This window comes from Colias philodice, chromosome 13, assembly GCF_061535455.1.
Source record: "Colias philodice isolate Cphi_HAF_F1 chromosome 13, ilColPhil1 Martin Lab GWU primary, whole genome shotgun sequence".
In the NCBI taxonomy this organism is placed as follows: Eukaryota; Metazoa; Arthropoda; class Insecta; order Lepidoptera; family Pieridae; genus Colias; species Colias philodice.
In genome coordinates, this window is record NC_143098.1 from 10513505 (window position 1) to 10535486 (window position 21982).

The 21982-nt window shown below is 34.8% G+C and overlaps 1 protein-coding gene and 1 long non-coding RNA gene across 2 annotated transcripts in view; one reads left to right on the top strand and one right to left on the bottom strand.

Annotated features, from left to right (window-relative positions):
• The window catches only part of LOC149483637 (uncharacterized), a 202574-nt gene extending 187939 nt beyond the window's left edge, over nt 1-14635 (bottom strand). The window contains exon 1 of the long non-coding RNA XR_016316512.1: nt 14508-14635. This is a non-coding gene — a long non-coding RNA (uncharacterized LOC149483637). The remainder of the gene's footprint in view (nt 1-14507) is intronic.
• Nucleotides 1-21982, top strand: part of LOC149483646 (contactin-1a) — a 56072-nt gene that overhangs the window by 22150 nt on the left and 11940 nt on the right. The window contains exons 3-5 of the mRNA XM_089702808.1: nt 4708-4819; nt 20781-20971; nt 21571-21700. Of these exons, the coding sequence (XP_089558934.1) occupies nt 4708-4819; nt 20781-20971; nt 21571-21700 (433 nt within the window). The remainder of the gene's footprint in view (nt 1-4707; nt 4820-20780; nt 20972-21570; nt 21701-21982) is intronic.

The window sequence follows — 21982 nt, forward strand, 5'->3', positions numbered from 1 at the left end:
ACACGTTAGAAGTTTGTTAAAAATATTTATTAGTAAAATTTATTATTGTGGAAAAGAGGAGAATTTTTAATATGATCTGCTTTAGTAGAGATGCTATTAAATATTTGAAAATTTCATTTTCAAAACATACCTTAGCTGTCTACAACAAATACAAAATTTCGTTAAGATAACAATAACCCAATTACTTTTAGTTTTCACGAAGCACATTTGACATTTCTTACGCTGAAAACTGCTCAAAACTTCCCGTAATTGACCCGTTATTGGATGAAAATTTTATTTTATTTTGTCCTTCCGTCCATCGAACTTCACCGAATGTATGATCATCAAATATTCCCACACTTCTAAAAAGATACCACCCAAAACTAGGTCATAAACTTATGCATCCAGCCGTTCCCTTCCCCACGTCACACCGTATGCAGTCTGATAAAGTTTAAATGAAATCTTACACAGTTTTCGACTTTGTACAAAGGAGACGGGCATATTGATCGGTGTTCAAGGCAGCCACACCGCAAGGCCAGGTCACCTATCCACTTGAACCTAGATCGAAACACGATATGTGCATTTTGACTAGGCTTTATTTGACTTTGGAAAAACAGGTAAAAATTAATTATGTAGTAAAAAAAAAAAAACAAAAAAAAAGAACACGCTCATGAAATTATTATATTGTCACAATACAGGTGAAGCTAATAAAAGCGCGTTAATTAATGACGACATAAAATTTATGCGTAAAATAAAGGCGTACAAAAAATAGCAATGGCAATAGGCGGCCATGTCGCTAGGAAGCAATCTTTGCCAGGCAACACTAACAATAATAGAGGTATGTCGGTTAGGATAGATTTTTCAATGTTTTTTTTAATCCGATAAATGATAAAAACACTTATACCTATTTATTCTATGGTAAACAAAGGAGTATGCGGGTGACCTAATAAGTAATTACGTAATTTGATATCGTGTTCCAAGTATTGAATTTTACGCGGGTACTTTATGAAATGAAAGACTTTTTATATTATTTATAACTCAATAAAGTTGCTGTAAGAACCAGAAATATGAACTACCAATTTGTTTCATTATGTTTATTAATAGCACTCAAAAAACAAATAACAATTCTGGATGATCTTGCATTTACCCAAAATTTTACTTGAAAGAAAATGCTCCATTGAAACTTGAAAGACAGAAAAATACCTTTATTTATCGGGAACAGAAAAATATAAATAAAATTCATACTTCCTGTAGCGATGCCAGTGACTTATTGTGTATTGTGTTTGTTAATCTATAATATAAAAATGAATCGCAAAATGTGTTGCTAAGCGCATAACTCGAGAACGGGTGGACCGATTTCGATAATTCTTTTTTTATTATATTCCTTGAAGTACGAGGATGGTTCTTATGTAGAGAAAACATAAATATGTACCACGGGCGAAGCCGGGGCGGACCGCTAGTACTTATTTAAATATATTTAATCCTCTTTACATTACCTTCGAAATTGTTTACAAAATATTGTAAACATACCCTTGCATAACGAATAAATCGACCGTAACAAATAAAGATTTTACAGGATTACGCTAAGGCTGATATTGGGAAACTCCAAAATTGGATGCGAGAGCATTCATGCTTGGCCACAAAAACATACCTTATACGCAGTGTCGGATTAACTATAGTAAGTAGCAAGAGTAACAATTGCTACGGGCCCCGCGCGAAAAGGGCGCCGTATAGGGCCCCTAAGGTTGCTTTTCAACCAATAATGTGCGAGAGTGTATAGCCAGGAATGTTTTTGTAAATAACTAATAGTATCGCTTCAAAAGCTTAACGCTTCGCTAAAACTTCAAACTAAATGAAAAGAAAAGAGTGGTTCTTTACAAACATATTCCTAGCACATTATTGTTGGAAAATCATAATAAACATCCCTGATTTAACAATAGCGAAAATTAGATGTGGTGATGCCAATTTTAACTTATTATAAAAAATATTCTGAATTATTTTTTTACCACTTTATACTTAAGAACACAAAGTAGATCAAAGGCCCCGTAAAAGAATTAGTTACGGGCTCCACGCCTGCTTAATTCTGCACTGCTTATAGGTATGAGGTATGAAAACATGAGGTAGCATATTTCAGCACACCCCAGTCACGCCCTACTCACTTTGTGTGAAAAATTAAGCCTTTAATTATAATTAACCCCCTTTTCGTGTTTTTGTTTCCTTACAGATTTATATGATTCAAAAACGTTAATATTCTGTGGATAGTCCTTTCTGAAATGTTACCAACATTTCAGAAAGGACTGTCCAAAGTTTAATACAAGTTATAAATTGTTCTAATGCTTTGGTTAATAAATAATAATAATTCATGTTATAATTGTAGTAAGTTCGTATTTTATGTCTCTTTAAAAGTTTATGTATTAAAAGTTTCTCTGACTTTTAACTTTGCTTGCTAAAAATATTGTCAACAATAACACAAGAAAAAACAGAATCTACTGTCCCTATCTATGGAAAATAATTTGTCACTGATTCGTTTAATCAGTTCATCTGTCCTTCACTTTCAACTTTTCTGACTTACGGAAGAAAGAATCAAAAATGTGTAATTGAAACGTTGATTAAATAAGTTTTATCGCTCAATTTATCCAGATTCGTAATTCCTTGATGGTCTATAGGATATTCAATGACCCTCACCTAAAAAGCTTCTTACTTTTTCGTTATTAGTGTCAGGCTTGAGAATGCTTCAGGATTTTGATTATCTTGGATTCCCAAACTATTGGAGATTCATATTCTTCTCTATTCTACATATTAATTTCAATTCTGTGTATAAACAGCTATTTAACAAAACTTTAATTCGCCGTACTTTTCTATAGCTATACACTGACCTGTTTTATTATTATCACAAACGGCAACTACTTGAAAATTCCGCAAAAGAGCAAAAGGCACCCAAAAACGGACCACTATGCATACAATTTAACAGCATTTACGTCCGTGAAAAGCTGTTCTCAAACATAATGGTAGGCATTATTGCTCAAGTGAGGCTATAAAGAGTAAAACAAAATAATAATAGCCCTACCCTAAATTAGCTGGTAACCCCGAAAGCCGTTGAGTGGGCATTAATATCCTACTGTCCTATCCGCCAATTACTGTTATGGACTCGTAACTTATTTATGTATCTCTCTTTCACGCAAATTTTGCACAGAGATAGATTTTAGTTCGGATTGCCACTACTACTTTATCCGTATACGTTTTTTTAATGTTATGGGATAGGTAGCAAACGAGCAGACGTGTCGCCTGGTGTTAAGCGATACACGCGACCATAAGCATCCACGCCACTAGGAGATGGATGTGTTGCTGTCCTCTAAAAGGAAACAGAGATAATGTAGAAATTAATTTGCTTAGTTAACGTAGTATAAATTTACCAGACCATAATATTATCTCCAACAAGATTTATCCGTCCTACGCATTTAACAGCTGTAAAATTAATTTAGATGGTCCATCACATCTAATCTCATCCTACGTTTGGAACGCCTACACGCTAAAAATAGGAAATAATTTTTTGAAGAGTAAATAAGTTATTACATAGGTACTAAAGAAATACATTAAATTAAGCGTTATCTCTTTTTTTTTATTAAAGGACATTATTACACAAATCGACCTAGTCCCACAGTAAGCTCAATTAAGGCTTGTGTTGTGGGTACTAGCCGACGATAAATATAATATTTATAAATACATATATAGATAACACCCAGACCCAAGAACAAATAATTGAGTTCATCACACAAATATTTGCCCTGACCGGGGATCGAACCCGGGACCGTCGGCTCAGTATGCAGTTACTTTACCACTGCGCCAACCGCGTCGTCAGATCTCTGCGTTCTGTTTAGCATTTTCATTTTTAAAATTTATAATATGAGATCTGATAAAAATCTAATACACTTTAAAATAATTATGATCACAATAATTTAATCCTTCAGAATCGCGTTACCTACAAACTAAACAAATTCAAATCTATCTTTTTAGTCCGTCGAAAACAAATTTAAAAGAAATTATCAAAATCATCATAATCTCTACATTCAGAAACCGGCGTGATTCACGTTTAATTCATATAAATGAAACTGAAATGGGGTTGGATATTACAGCCTATTAATCATATAGACCGATGGTCATTCGGGTGCCATAAAAGTGTATTTCTTCAGGGCAAAACGGGTAGTAAAAGCAAAAGGGAGGATACGGGAAATGCAGTTCTATTACAGGGGTCTAAGTGTCATTTTCCCCTGTCACAAATGCATAGAATGAATACGTAAAATGTCTCCGGTGATTGTAGTTTAGTATGCCGGTAAATTGTAGGTGAATTTGATTTAGGTTAATCTATTTGCAGGAAAGAATATGGACTGCTTTATATTTTTAGTAGCTCTTTTTATTATGAAAACTATATTTTAAAAATGGCTTTATTGTCTTAGATTTTTAATAGTGTTGGTAAAGTCGCTTCAGCACGAATCAAATGATACAGAGACAACTTTGATGAAATTTCAGACTACATTTAAAGTATTAGAAAATTATTTAAGTGTCTGAGTTAATCATTGTTCAGGCTTTTTCTTTACAAAATTTTAGGATAAAATTGTCAAATTAAAGACACATCTAAACCCAACGACGTCATAAACCATTGCATTGTCAGAACAGCAAGGGATACACTAATGATATGGCTAAAATATTAAATTGTTATATCTTTCCCAGGTGGACGGCAGCTTGCTTTTACCCCACGTGGGGGTAGAAGACGAGGGCCTCTACGAGTGCGGTGTGGAAAACGAAACTTCCTTCGTTGATAGAGTTAACGTCACTGTCAGAAGTAAGTTCTTCTATTATTACTCATTAGCTTTCCACCCGTGGCTTCGCCCTCTTTGCCTAAAACCTAATAAATTATATGCTAAAACCTTCCTCCTGCACCACTTCACTATCACTACATAGTATAAAACAAAGTCGCATTCTCTGTCCCTATTTCCCTATGTCCCTTTGTACGCTTAAATCTTTGAAACTACACAACGGATTTTGATGCGGTTTTTTTTAATAGATAGAGTGATTCAAGAGGAAGGTTTATATGTATATTAACATCCATTAAATAGTGGAGAAGTACTGTTATTTTTGAGGTTTCTAATGTGATGTCGTAAATAATTACATTTTTTCCGCTTACATTGTAAACGCAGGCTGAACCCTACGAGTTTTATCAAAATAATGTACTAAGTATTGTACACATTGAAAAGGTCTACAGAAAAGTCCGCGATGGCATATGTCTATCTCTTATGGATTACCCACAATAACTTTTTTTTGTCATTTACTTTTTACGTCAAATAATGGCTAATTTTCGAAGCGATTTAAACCAATACAGCATTAATCCATAACCAATTAAATACCTTGAATACATTGTTCATTTAATATAGATCTATATGGCCCTTTACACCGTATGATTTAAGTGAATATTTTCGAAGATATTACAGATTTAAAAATTGCGGGACGTACCGTTTGCAGCTGTACCGGCCGGCCGGGCCGCTATGTTTTTATATACAACGTTAAAAGTTTTTCTGTAGTGTATTTAGTATCAGCATTGCACCCGTGCGAAGCCGGGGCGGGTCGCTAGTTATCTATAAGAAACTGCATCAAAATCCGTTATTATTAGGTATTATATTATTAGGATATGGAGCAGGTGCTTTTCACATCGGCTTCATTGATCAATTTTCTTTATTACCAAGTAAATGATCAGTCTTCTGGAAAATTCTTAGTGTCCATTGGGATCTAATCGTTTCACGTTCACACGGTAGCAACTCAAGAGGACGATCAATTTTTATGAGTTTAACGTATTTCATGTGGCTGGAAGCCAGCAGAAAATGTCGAATATTCTAGTGCCAAGGGTCTATAAACCAAGAGTTCTATGAATCTCCAATCTATACTAATATTATAAAGAGGAAAGATTTGTATGTATGTATGCATGTATGTATGGTTTTCACGCATAAACTACTGGACTGATTTTGATGAAATTTGGCACAGATAATCTTTAGACCCTGAGAAAGAACATAGGCTACCTTTTATTGCGAAATATGTACCACGGGCGAAGCCAGGGCGGACCGCTAGTATGATATAAAAGTGTGGACTGGGTAGTTTCTTTGATATAGGTACAGGTGAACAGATTCTATTTCTCTATTATTTTATAAACTCGGTTGCACTGTTATTGGCAAGGTGCTTCATCAGTCATTTAATTAATAGCCTAGCCTGTTTATTAAACTATCAACTTCCTTCATCTTATCATCCTTATATTTTAAATTATGTTGTGAGCTGTCTGTTTGTAATTAAATAATAAACTTTTTATAGAAACACATGTCAACAATAACTTCCTTTTTTCACAATCGGTTAAAAATAATGCAAGCTAAAAATAGAAAAACGCCCATCCAACTGCAATTTTCACATGCATACAACGCATAACGTGAAGGTCGGGTAATGACTATCATTATAACGACCAGACTTACTTGAGCCCCGGGATGTACCAACTACCGTGAAATGATTTGCGGGTAGTTGAGGAGAGGAGGGGTCAATGATAAATGGTTGTGTAGTGTGAGAAAATATTGTGGTTTATAGTGAGTAGAGTAACTTGAATTTAAACGTCAAGTTTCAAAGTAACAGTGCGTGCACAGAGCATACAAAAAATGCATTTTTTGTTAGATGTTCAGACTCTGTACCAGATATTTTTATTCGTTTAATAATTCAAACTCACCAGCTTGGAAGGTGTCAAAACAAAATGGTAAAAAACACATCCAGATATGGAAAGAAATCTTTTTAAAGGCACATAGAAATACTATTAATTATTCTCTAAAATACAAAAAATAATAATTTACGTTGGTAAATATACAAAGTCGTCAGAAAGATATAAATAAATAATAAATAGTAAAAACAATACCGTGTTAATGACATTGTGTTTATTCTATAGCGACCGCGACAGTATCACGTGAAATTATTATATTCACGTCCTTGAAATAGCTGTTTAATATCTACCTCTATAAAATATTTATTATGACTTGATGACCTGATGAACAATGTATTTACGATTGTATAAATATATTAGATAATATATTAGATTTTTTATAAAATACTAGCGGTCCGCCCCGGCTTCGCCCGTGGTAATTATCTACGTTTTCTTTACATATATAGAACCATCATCGTACTCCAAGGAATATTATAAAAAAGAATTATCGAAATCGGTCCAACCGTTCACGCGTGATGCTGTGACCAAGGAAAACGGGTTTCATTTATAGATATCTATAGATTTTATAAAATACTAGCGGTCCGCCCCGGCTTCGCCCGTGGTACCTACATGTTTAAATCTACATCCTATCTCTCAAGTTGGATCGAACTGCACATGGTGTGCGAATTTTATTATAATCGGTTAAGTGGTTTAGGAGTCCATTGAGGACAAACATTGTGACACGAGATTTATGTATATATTTCTCCGATATCCTACTAATATTATAAATTCGAAAGTTTTTGAGGATGGATGGATGTTTATTACTCTTACTATTGAACCAATTCCAATGTAATTTGAACACACAAATAAAAAACCCTAAAAAGATCTTGTTTTAAAACCGTTATCATATTAAGTTTCTTTACTTGCCACTCGTATACTAAGGGCTGATTTTTCAATGCTCGGATAAAACTTATCTGTCCAATAAAGTATTATACGATAATATTAAAATGTCACGTAAACTGTCAAATACGGGCAATTAGAATACGTTTTTAAAATGGTAGTTTTATACATTATTCGACGAATAAGTGTTATCCAAGCATTGAAAAATCGGCCCTAAATGTACAATACATTAATGTTCCGAGAGATAATACTTGTTGACCTACATTACATTTACTAACTTTGAATTCGCACAAACCAACTCTGGTTTTATTTAAAAAGGATTTCATTTCTTGATACTAAAATCTCGCTAAACTCCCGCTGGGAAATAATAAACTTGAAATAGGTATTTGTTTTTATATTGTTCATATTTTTTAATATACTTAGCTGTCCCTTTTTTGTCCAAAGCAGTCTAGAAATAAGTAAGAAGTGCAGAACTGAAGTTATTAATCTTTTCGTTCATAATTTTTATATTTGACTATTTTTACTTAACAGTAGTAACGGTATTAAGCATTATTTGTATTTAATTTATTCAGAGTATGATCTATGTTTACATAACAAGTACTTAAACTTTTCTTTCTAAAAAATACTCGTACTAACCTTTAAAAACAATAATAAAAAAATAACAATTTGTGCACATACGAAAGGAAATCGATCTTTCATAGGGGTTGTGATTAAATAGTAACTCAATTCCTCAAATCTTCAGCTGCTCCCAAACCACATTTAATAAATATCGTTGTTATGATTCTAGTGATAAGAGTAAGGCAGAACAACGTTTGCCGGGACAGCTAGTATAACTATAGATATCTATAATCTATCTAGATCTAAAAACATCAGTGAGCATACACGCTTCGTTGCCCCCCTGATTGCTATGACACTGGCTTCCTTTATATGTATCGTGTACACTGTTGCTGTATTAGATGTACATCCGATCAATGTACAGGCTATATAAGTTATTTACTTTGAGTTATTTTGAAGGTATGGTATTGAGAGTTATTGTGAGAGTACAGTAAAGAATAATGCATGGACTTCTATAACAAAGAGTAAAAAAAACTGATGAACATATTTGTATATGTTTTTTGTTTATGAAAATATATACAATACTAGAGGTCCGCCCCGGCTTCGCCCGTGGTACATATTTCGCAATAAAAGGTAGCCTATGTCCTTTCTCGGGTATCAAAATATCTCCATACCAAATTACATGCAAATTGGTTCAGTAGTTTAGGCGTGATTGAGTAACAGACAGACAGACAGAGTTACTTTCGCATTTATAATATTAGTATAGATGTAGTAGCATTCGTATGCTACTATTTCACGTCGATCCTCTGATCCACTTTTGATGACATTTTGTGATATTTAACACCATAGGCGAATTTGGACCATAGCCTACAATATTTTTCAACTGTTTGTTGTCAAAATGCCATCACCGAAACGCTGAAAATTTCGACATTCTAAAAATGGCTATAACATGAACAAAATCTTTAAGAAATCCCACTATATCCCATAAGAACTTTCCAGTTACCAAGAAAGTCCTCGTTACCAAGAAGTTAACCGTCAAGTAAGTCTTAGAGCCATTAATCTTCCGGGATTTTGCTCAGCAAAATCAGACGCGTGGACATGTGCAACCATTAATTTACTTTGCGGACATTAGCGTTTAATTTTCAAAACATTATGTACTAGCTGTGTCCCGCGGTTTTAGCCGCATTGCTGCGCTTCTATTGTTCTTAGCGTGATGATATATAGCCTATAGTCTTCCTCGATAAATGGGCTATCTAACACTGAAAGAATTTTTAAAATTGGACCCGTAGTTCCTGAATTTTATGCATTTAACCAAAGAAACAACTTCTTCAACTTACTAATATTAGTATAGATTATTAGAGAGTGTATTTCCTTAAATCCTTGTTCTTGCAAGGGCAGATTCACACTTGGGCAAGATGGATAGGCTTACAATCGGTATAGACTTGTGACCGTCACACAATCCTGATCAGGATAGATATAGATATATAGAAAAGGATACAATCGATCCTCCTTGAGCGAGTACATAATACGTCTCACGCTTGACCGATCACTGTGACCTAAAACTATTTCAAAGGACTATATCCACCCCATTACCTGTGACATTCCTAAACTATTGTACTGTATCTTAATTTCCATAAATAAGTAGCGTAGTTATGGTATAGTAGTTAAAATAATAGTAAAGAAATAGTAATGGTTTTCTTATCAAAATATAAATCAATTTCAACCTAAACGTAAAATCACGTTTACACACACATTAGGCGATAAAAAATCATTTCTTGTATTCACTAGAACGTGTTTTTTGTTTTTTCAATATTATTTATCTTGTATTTTTGTACAAGTATATGTTTTTTACCGGAGTACTTCAATCATATTTAAATATTTTTAATAATATTCAAAGCAAGTGTTGCTTTTTATATGTATTTAGTTTTATATTGTTAGATCGCTTGAAGAACGATCAACATTTTAAAAGGGGTCAATCGAAGCTGGTCATTCGTGTAGTTGACTTTGATGCGATACTCGTAGTGTTTAGTTCCCAACTGTTTAAGCCAACTTTCTGACTTTGATCTGCTATTGGAATTCGTTTAATCCCTATAAGTTTATTAACTCCGTTTCGACCTCTGAAATCCTCCTTAAATACTATGATAGGAAAATAGACCAAAGGATCAAAATTTAATAATTAATGACCTGAATCCTCGCGGTCCACACGAGGAGCTCTCCCAAACGTACGAGAAGACAAACTATCCGTATAACTGGTATGACTATACGTTGTTTCGGATTAAAAAGAGAACCTACTTTTCCTAGAACTTCCATCCATTTATAATATTAATGCCTCACTTGCATATGCAACGAGTAACGACAGTTTCAAAAGAGTTAGCATATCTTTGTAGGCGTTTGAGTGCATTGCTGCACTTAATTGGTGAATGCAAGAGTTTCAGTGTTGGGTGTTTTTATTAACACTTTTATATGTGTTGAAATTTTCAGTAGTTATTTATTCAGTATAAGCCAGATAGTCGGTGTGGATAGGATGTATATTTTCTCGCGTCTTGCAGTTCATGTTATATTTTTGCGTAGAAATTTTGTTGAATGGAATTTATATGTAATTTCGAAGGTGTATTTTGTATGACTAGAATGATATGTTCAGATTTACGAAATTTAGATGGGGCAAAGTTATTCATACAAACACAAACCCCTTATCGGAAGGACAGTCATATAAGGCAGTGTACCTATATTAAGAAAAAGACAAACCTAACACAAATAATGATATTTCCGCAAGTCAAAGAAAACTTAATGAGGCATTCCCTAAATATGTACATACCAGCCATCATTTGCCAAATAAATTTACTTTTGAAAGCGTTATTGAATTTGCCGAAGGGTATCTGATTGCCACTAAGTACATAATTAGGAAACTCCCCTTTCCATCGACTTTCATATTTGGCAGTGCGTGCCGATCCTACAAATATCAATTTGTAAGGCTCTTCTTTATTCAATCACACAGAACATGTACCATGTACCTTTTGGAATTCTATAGGAAAAAGATTACTGAGAAATTTACTGGTAAATTTGTAATTGATAAGAACGGCAGAAATGGTTCGATGTTATTGCGGGTGTATTATGTAGTGTTTCAAAAAACATTTATCCACATTATTTCCACATTTTAACTCAACAGTTCTAATAAAATGTTTCAATAATCTTAGAAGCAAAGCTACTACACTCACAAAATATAGGCATTTCAAATGTTACGAAAACTACGCATTGCATTTTCGACTAGTTTAGTCTTCCTTCAAAAGCACTCTTCAAATTGTACATAGAACATATTCCCGCCCAAACAAATTGACCTTAACTACCCATTAGACGTTGAGGTAGGCTGCCTACTTTCGTTAACGACAATAAAAAGCAATTAGGGTAACAGATGGGACATCTGTCGCCAATTAAAATGGAGATGTAACTGGTTTACAGCCAGTAACCACTGATCATGTGTTGGTAGAGACAGAGTCTGTCTTGTTACCAATCTATGAGAGCAATTCCCTGATGATAGTGATTTGTTTTGGCTATGGTGAACTGGATGTTACCGACCTCGTCCGAATTGGAAGAGGAAATTCCTGTCGTAATACGATGTTTCACCTCGGTCAAAAGAGGCCTATATGACTCTTTAGTCTCTTAACTATTTCCATACTTAGGTACGGTTTCACCCGCTTGGCTCCGCTTCTGTTGGTTTTAGCGTGATGATATATAGCCTATAGCCTTCCTCGATAAATGGGCTATCCAACATCGAAAGAATGTTTCAAATCGGACCAGCCCCCCTATGCAAGTGGCTTTCTGTAGCGTAACGTTCAATAGAATAGACTACGAATGTATGAGATTGACGTAAGCTGTAGATATGTTTATCTACAGCTTACGTCAATCTCATACATTCGTAGTCTATTCTTGTTTATCTACAGCTTACGTCAATCTCATACATTCGTAGTCTATTCTATTGAACGCTACGCTAACAGAGAGAGAGAGAGTACGAGATTGACGTAAGCTGTAGATAAACATATCTACAGCTTACGTCAATCTCATACATTCGTAGTCTATTCTATTGAACGCTACGCTAACAGAAAGCCACTTGCATAGGGGGGCTGTAGTTCTTGAGATAAGCGCGTTCAAAAAAAAAACATACAAACTCTTCAGCATTATAATATTAGTATAGATAGGCCTTTTGTATAATAAAAGCGTTTTATTTGATGAAAAAGTGTGTAGGTAAACGTAAAGGTACGTTCGCTATTAATGGATGAATTTGATAAAATTCACAGAATTTCAATTTGAAGATGGACAAAGCAATTAACATAGTTGAAATAGGATATGGAAATTTGTACAGCGAAGGGTGAAACGTGACGCGCTTGCAAAATAAGTTAAAATTAATTGAACGGTTTTTTTTTTTCCTTTTGTACAATTTTTTTTTTCACTAGAGCAAATACAAAATTGAAACTAGTGTCCGACCGAAACTGGTTTCCAGGCCGAAACCGAAACCGAAACCGAATGTTCGGCCGTGGCTTCAGTTTCGGCCGAAACCGAAACCGAAACCGAAACTCACGTGGTCAAGTATGAAATTCCTAAAAATACTGAACTTTGGTGCATTTTACCTATTATTTTGCCTTAATTAGAGCATGAAATGAAAACATAGTACATTAAAATTGTTGTTATCATTTATTTAATATAAAATAAAAAAATAATATTTTTCAAATATTAATAACTAGCTTTCCGCCCGCGGCTTCGACCGCGTTTTCAAAGAAAAACCCGCATAGTTTCCGTTCCCGTGGGTTTTCCGGGATAAAACCTATCCTATGTCCCGGAGTAAAAAGTAGCCTATGTCCTTTCTCGGGTATCAAAATATCTCTATACCAAATTTCAAGCAAATTGGTTCAGTAGTTAAGTTTTAGTTAGTCAGTTGAGTAACAGACAGACAGACAGAGTTACTTTCGCATTTATAATATTAGTATGGATAACAATTTTAATTTTTATTATTTTTTCAAATTAAGTTCTCAGTAAAATCAGTCATCTAAATCAAATCAGTAATTGTTACTGTTACTTTAAATACTTAAGTTTTGGTATTTTGAGATCTTTCTCTTTATTAAAGAGTCTTCAATACTTTGGATTGGTATTTGTACTTAGAAGACTTTAGAAGAATAATTAGTCTCTTTTAGGTACCTCTTATATAAAAATAATAATTATTAATTACTATTACACCCAGTTCCAATCTCAACATAGATAATCAAAAATTGTTTCCACCAGCGTGGGTCAACCAACGTTTTGACAGCGTCCGTCAAAGCGTTGCCGAGGAAAACGAAGTAAGGCGAGCGTGAACGTGTGTGAACTAAGTTCACTGAACTTGCGAAATAAGTTTCGGTTTCGGCAAAAGTTTCGGCCGATTTTGGCCGAAACCGAAACTGCGGCCGAAACTTGATTTTTGGCCGAAACTCGGCCGAAACCGAAACCGAAACCGAAAGTTCGGTCGGACACTAATTGAAACCCTTCTGGATAAAAATTACTATTAATATGAAATATTGCCTAGAAAATAAAATAGGTAAACTTAATTTTAAACGAATCAATATGAATAAAACTGGGAAAGAAGTATTTATTTCCGTATAATATTTGTATAAGGGGGCGTCCATAAATTACGTGAGTTGTTTTAGGGGGGGAGGGGGTCGAGTAAAATCTCATCTAACCTTACGTTGGGGAGAGGGGGGTGTCGGCAAATATCACGCAATTTTTTTTTTATTGAAACAAAACAAATTAATAATTATACTCTTTTGGTCCATTTAATCCAAATAACATGCTTAAGATTTTAATGTTACGGTTAAGATTTAAATTGCACGCCTCATAAGCGAAGCGTTGAGGTGGGTACTACTGTCACTTCGCGCAAAACATCTGATTTTTCAAACTTAAAATGTCTTTATGTATCATACATTGCACTTGTAAGATAATACATACACACACATATTAAGAAAAGACACTATTTTTAACATTCATGATATTTTTGATGTCATTTTTGTTATTTAAACTAGTTAAAAAACAGTTTAAAAAAGTTCTGTCTTGGACGTCCGTGTGTCTGTATATGTGCGGAGGATTTTCTTGTTAACATGATAGCGACCGAAATACTTTACTAATCGAGTCTTTTTTTTTCTCTTACGCTTGAGTATGCTCAGGAATAGAACCCTTTCATTTTTCAGGGTCTGATTCGATGTGGTTTAATTGTTATTCAATAAACAAAAATAATAATTAATAAATAATTATTAAAAAAAAATTATGAGGCGTGCACTTTTGGATTTTCCAAATTTATTTTAAATATTCTATTGTTACCTTGTTATAACACTAAGGGCTGATTTTTCAATGGTTGGATAAAACTTATTCGTCGAATAATGTATAAAACTACCATTTTAAAAACGTATTCTAATTGCCCGTATTTTACAGTTTACGTGACATTTTAATATTATCGTGTAAGTAATACTTTATTGGATGGATGTGGATGGATAAGTTTTATCCAAGCATTGAAAAATCGGCCCTTATTATAACTTTCAGCAATATTAATTACTATTTTTAACTAGTCGTTAACAAAAGCACGAAGCAATTTCTTTTTTCTTTTTACATTGACAAATAAACATAAGAAACCCACATTTTGAAAAATCTCACGTGAGATGGGGGGAGGGGGGAGGGGGTTCAATAAAATCTCATGATATCTCACCAGAGGGGGAGGGAGGGTCAAAAAATGGACAAAAACACCTCACGTAATTTATGGACGCTCCCTAACTCGTATGCAAACACGACTCACTTGTCAATATGAAGCGGCGTATAAAAGATATTTCTCAAAGGAACGACGGATAAGGCTCCAATCAAAATGATCGACATGAAAGTCGCTTGATATGTAGATATAAGTATAATAGTACCTACATGTTATTTAGTTTTATTCTGCTAGTTATATTTATTATCAATTTGTAATTATATGTTTAGATAATATAGTTTAAGAATTTGATGAAATTGGCAAATGAATTACCTACTTGTAGGTCTTTACATTGATACATGTAATAACCTATAAGTTGGTTAATTCTTTATAATAGCCATAGTAAATATACTTTTATCTCTATTATTAACTAGCCGCTCCGCGCGGTTTCACCCCCGTGGCTCCTTTCCTGTTGGTCGTAGCGTGATGGTATATAGCCTATAGCCTTCCTCGATAAATGAGCTATCTAACATCGAAAGAATTTTTCAAATCGGACCAGTAGTTCCCGAGATTAGCGCGTTCAAACAAACAAACAAACAAACAGACAAACAAACTCTTCAGCTTTATAATATTAGTATAGATAATCAATCTTATAGTAGGTAATCATTTAAACTTATTTATTTCAAAATTCAAACAAAATTGTTTGCCAGCCCTGCTATAAAACGCAAACGCAAAACCTTCTCCAAACACAAATATAAGCAAATTATATCGTTATACCTTAATTATACAGACAGACAGATTAACCCTAAAACATGTGACGGGGTAGCAATTAATCAAATTTTGTCACACGTCTACGATAAATTCGTTTCCATGTAACGATACGATAACGATAAATTGTATCGGAAAGCGTACAATTATTTTTGAAGATAATTGATCGATTTTAACAAGACAAAAGTAGAACATTGCCCTAAATTCTGTATCATGTTATGAGACGTAAGATAATTAATGTCATTTTTGAAATGCGATTTTAATAACGTCACTTATTGACTAAAAGTGTTATTCAGCAATGCGACATCTCAAACTCAAGCTTTGATGGATGATTTATGTACAAACCTAATTGCACTAATAATGTAGGTAGTGGTTTCTGCAATAAAACTATTCTAAAAACAGATCATACACCCATGTTCAAAATACACCCAAAATGCAATGACAAAATTGTATTATGAGTTACGATATCACGATATATCATCAAGTATAAATGACCGATATATCATCGTCGCTATGTCGTTAGGTAAAAACGGCGTCAGGGCTTCTCCCTTTCCAAGCGCACAATTTGCAGATGAACGTTTTAGTATCGATTCGTAAACAGAAATACATTAGCGTGATTAAAATATTCTAACAGTTCTATTTTGATAAGGTGGAGTATCGCAGGAATAAATGTGATTAAAATAGATTTATAGACGGATCGATGTTAGTCCTTTTATATCATTTTCTTATTTTTAGCATACTTTTCACGAAACTGCTTACTTTTCGTGGTTATCGGGTAGACCTAACAATCGCACAACATATATTTTTCAAACCTAAGACTTAAGTGATAAGAGTGGCAGAACAACGTTTGCCCGGTAGTTATTAAAATAATATAATAACAAACAAAAATTCTTTACCGTGCACCACAGAAAATTACAAATGAGAATAAACAATAAGTCAAAGAGCACTACAGACAGACCGTCGAATAATAAATAAATAAATAATAAGCGTCTTGTCGCTCAAACAGCAATCTTCCAGACAACCTGGTGGACAAGGAGACACAGTGTAATATAAAAATGAATCCCAAAATGTGTTGGTAAGCGCATAACTTGAGAACGGCTGAACCGATTTCGATAATTCTTTTTTTATTATATTCCTTGAAGTACGAGGATGGTTCTTATGTGGAGAAAACGTAAATATGTACCACGGGCGAAGCCGGGGCGGACCGCTAGTTATGTATAAAAAGGGGCAAGGTGCATTAAATACTGAAAAAATATATTCGTTTAATATTATAAGTAGACATCGGATTATATGCACTAACAAAATGACAAAATATGCATGCAAATATGCACTTAAAAAGGCCAAAATATGCACTAAAAACGACTGATATGCCTAAAATATGCACAATACAAAATCAAAAAACTTTTATTATTTTTATATATTTAAATCAAAGATTGTACAAAAACAGTGAAATTTTCTTGAAATTAAGTATAGTTTTTGTGCCAATATAAAATTAAGCATTTTTACCAAATTTTCGAGTGCAAATTTGTGACGTTAGTCACCCGCCAGCCCAGTCTTGCCACCTTAGACCTTTCCGGGCTAAATCTAGCCCTTTTTTGGAATTCAACCTGTGTTTTAAGTTTTTAGCCTCAAAAGGGTAATCTAGCCCTATTTTGAATGGCTCAAAATTTACTTAAAATGGAGCCCATTTTGTAATTTTTTGCCATTTTACCATGCCAAAATAGGGTTTGTTACTCGCTGAGCGTTCTGATTGGCTAATAAAGGTTAGTCGACCAATCAAAACTCCCGCTACATAACGAAATATGCACGATTGGGGAAAAAGGCTAAAATATGCACTAACGCCGTAATTAGTGAGTTTTATGCATTTGCATATGCAAATATGCAAATGCATATAATCCGATGTCTAATTATAAGTAATACCTATTAGAAAGATTAAAAATATCAAACCCAAACCGACTATCTTGTAATATGTTAACCAACTGCTCCGACCGTCACCAAACTAATTTCGCTCAACGCATTCAGTATTCTAGTCAAATACTGTTTGCTAGCTTTTAAACATACACAACAAATAACAGCTACACTACAATGGATGGTAATTCGAGCAAAATCAAATTAACAGATACGTCCATTCACTTTTTTAAGTAATTCCCCTAGTTAAAGCGAATCTTTGTAGAACCGCGAATGGACTGGAAAATGTAAATCCAGCCAACACAAAACAAAGGTACTTTTTCCATTGAACAGAACCTTTGTAGGACCAGGAATAGACTGAAAAAAAGGAAATCCGGCCAACACTAAACAAAGGTACTATCTACAATATCTTTTTTCATTGAACTGAGCCTTTGTAGAGTTGGGAGTGGAATGGAAATCCCGGACAAATCAAAATAACGGATAAGTGAATGCAAATAAAGTGGGCCCTTGCGTGCTGGTCGTGAATTTGCATACAAGCGCTACTGATGATCGATCGATACTGCCTTACAGGATAGGCTAGGGGAAGCCAAATCTATGATGCAAATGAGTTAGAAAAAGTGGATGGAGGATATAAGGAGGGTTCCGTCAAAGAGAAGATTGAAATAAATTAAGTTCTTTGAAAATTAAAGTCTCTTATGTACAAAATGATAGTTATTGCGGCTATTATGATATGATTATTTGTTTGTTGTTTGTAGTTACACTTCAAATGTATACTTATCTATACTATACTATTTTTAACCGACTTCAAAAAAAAGGAGGAGGTTATCAATTCGGCCGGTATGTTTTTTTTTTTATGTATGTACACCGATTACTCCGAGGTTTCTGAACCGATTTACGTGATTCTTTTTTGTTCGATGCGGGATGGTGTCGAATTGGTCCCATAAAAATTTTATTCGGATAGGCCCAGTAGTTTTTATTTTATGAGTATTTTTGTCTGTAATTGTAAATGTTGCAAGTGCAAGTTTGAAGTCGGTTGTTTTTAACGCAGTTATCACTTGTCTAATGTTACTAATGAATACGTGAGATGAGAGATTATAAATGGATGTTCTATGTTCATGCTGGTTGGATTACTTCATATAAAATTTAATACAGATTAAGACTATAGTCTGGTTTTGCAGTAAGCCCATAAGCTACTTCTCATTGTAAAGATACCAATTACCACTTCATTAAAAGCGCAGGCTCCAGCTATACCTGTATAAAATTATCGAAATGAATACAATTCTTTGTTATATAGTACCAAAGTGGAATTGCATATTTATTTGTTTCTAGAACGCATCAGCAATAATACGGCAAATAATTGACTTTCCGTTCATTATGCAATGTCGCATTATCCGAAACCCGTCATCAGGCCATCATTTACATGCAATGAGGTAGTATTATAATAAATTGTCTTTGTGCTTTAATGGTGCCTGTTTATATTGTTTATGTTGCCTTTAATCCAACAGGGTTGGGTCGCTGATAAAATTATTAAAAGACTTAAGTACCTGTCTTGGATAAATGATGAATAAGATGAAAAACATACATTCGAAAAATTAGTGTAACATTTTTTCGTTGCGCGTGACATTTTTCCGTTAGATGTCCGTTAGAAAGATGGCGCCATCTTTTTCTTATCCCTACCACGCGTGATTCGACGTATTTCTGTAAAGTTGCATATAGTAAATTTTTTTTTTTAAAATAAGGTCATAAAGAAGTTTCACTTCTTACGTGTGTACACTAGTACACGCACACATTTAAATTTAAGGAATATCTTATATATAAAATTCTCGTGTCACAATGTTAGTCTGCATACTCCTCCGAAACGGGTGGACCGATTCTCATGAAATTTTCTGTGCATATCGGGTAAGTCTGAGAATCGGCCAACATCTATTTTTCATATGTACCACGGGCGAAGCCGGGGCGGACCGCTAGTAGATTATAACAATCTTATTTCGAAAAAGATTAAGGGCAAATAAATACTTGTCCGTGTAGAGTTTCTTGGGTCCACTATATAAGATATTCAGCAATATCCGGATCTCTTAAATTTTAGGTCATTACGCGTTTTTAGGGTTCCGTAGCCAAAATGGCAAAAACGGAACCCTTATAGTTTCGTCATGTCCGTCTGTCCGTCTGTCCGTCTGTCCGTCTGTCACAGCCGATTTACTCGGAAACTATAAGTACTACAGTGATGAAATTTGATGGGAATATGTGTTGTATGAACCGCTACAAAAATATGACACTAAATAGTAAAAAAAAGAATTGGGGGTGGGGCCCCCCATACATGTAACTGAGGGATGAAATTTTTTTTTTCGATGTACATACCCGTGTGGGGTATCAATGGAAAGGTCTTTTAAAATGATATAAAGTTTTCTAAAAAACATTTTTCTTAAAGTGAACGGTTTTTGAGATATCAGCTCTCAAAGTCGTAAAAAGTATGTCCCCCCCCCCTCTATTTTTATAACTACGGGGTATAAAATTCTAAAAAAAATAGAGGTGATGCATGCTAATTAACTCTTTCAACGATTTTTGGTTTGATCAAAGTATCTCTTATAGTTTTTGAGATAGGTTGATTTAACTGTAATTTATTATATTTGCTGCTACGGAACCCTTTGTGCGCGAGCCCGACTCGCACTTGGCCGGTTTTATTTAATTTGGGACAGCTTCAACATCGAGCGGAGATAAAAAACGTCAGCACCTTTAAACAGATCATTAATTTTTCGGCATGCACGGGTTCTGTGTAGCAGTTGTAATTAAAACCGCAAGTACTTCTATGCTTAACGAATTTTGAGTAGCTCTCGGTATCTCGTTAATTATGAGAAACGTCAATATTTCACTGCTGAAATATATTTTTGGTGCATTTTATATCTACGGATGTACTGCTTACTCATTTTGGTGTGTATGTATTATTATATGTATTACCAAAGGCAAGGCAAGACCGGCAAGGCAAACTTCCATAATAAATAAGTCATATATCTGCTTCAAACCTACCGACATAGAAAACTTATAAAACGGAAATATAGACAAAATACTTTAATGTTATCATTAACAACATTGGTAAAACAACCATATTTCATGGCATCGGCCCTTAACATAACAATAGACCACTACCATTTCAATCTTAAACTTCAAAACGAGTTATTTCTATTTTATTCCTTCCAGCAGAATCTTCCCCATTAGTGAATAACATAATACTCATATTATCCTTTTCCTTTTCAGCGGAACCTCCTCCGTTAGTGAATGTGACGGTCCACGCGTCGACCATCCTGGCCATCATTTTATGGAACGTGGCTGGTGACGGTGGGCATCCGATCATAGACTTCACAGCGCAGTACCGCTCCGCGATGCCTGTGAACGGCAGCCTGGAGGCGTGGCGGCCGATCAGCCCCAACCATATTAGTCCTAATTCGGTAAGTTTATAATATCTCTGGTTAGGAACGCGTTACTAAGAGTTAGAATGTGACAGTCCACGCGTCACCAATCCTGGCCATCATTCTCTGGAATGTGGCCGATGATGGTAGGCATCCGATCGTAGAATTCACCGCGCTGTGAAGCAGCACAAACCGAATAGAAGCAGAAATAGATAATAGGCACTAAAAAATAAGCAAACGATATATTTTTGCACTGACTAAAAATTATTGATGTAGTTTGAACCTCAGGATAATTTTAAGGAATCGTATTGACATAAATTGATGTTTACTTAGCAAAAATAATCCTCCTTTATCTTAATACTATTATAAAGGCGAAAGTTTGTATGGATGTATGGATGTTTGGATGTATGGATGTATGGATGTATGGATGTTTGTTACTCTTTCACGTAAAAACTACTGAACCGATTACAATGAAATTTAGCACACATATAGAGGGTAACTTGGATTAGTACATAGGATAGGTTTTATCCCGGAAATCCCACGGGAACGGGAACTATGCGGGTTTTCCTTTGAAAACGCGGGCGAAGCCGCGGGCGGAAATCTAGTACATAATAATCAATATCCTTACATAATTCCAGCGGCAGATTGACGTGTACCACCTAGAACCTAACGCGTCATACTGGTTCCGAGTGTGGGCGAACAATGTGCTTGGTCCAGGACCACCCGTAGAAGTGCTCGCCACCACGCTCTTCAGCGACCAGGAGGCTGGTGAGTGTTGTCATGGTGACTGTTGCTATGGTTACCGGTGATGTGAAGTGTCTGTGTACTGGTTATGTATGTGGGCGAACAACGTGCTCAGTCCAGGGCCACCCTTGGAAGTGCTCCGCTCTTCAGCGACCTGGAGGCTGGTGAGTGTTGCCATGGTAACCATTGCTATGGTTACTGATGGTGTATCGTGATGGATGATGTGATGTGACTCTAAAGCGATCGATGGTTCAATGATCAACCGTCATATTGTATCTGATGTATCTTCGTAATGACCGTAATAGA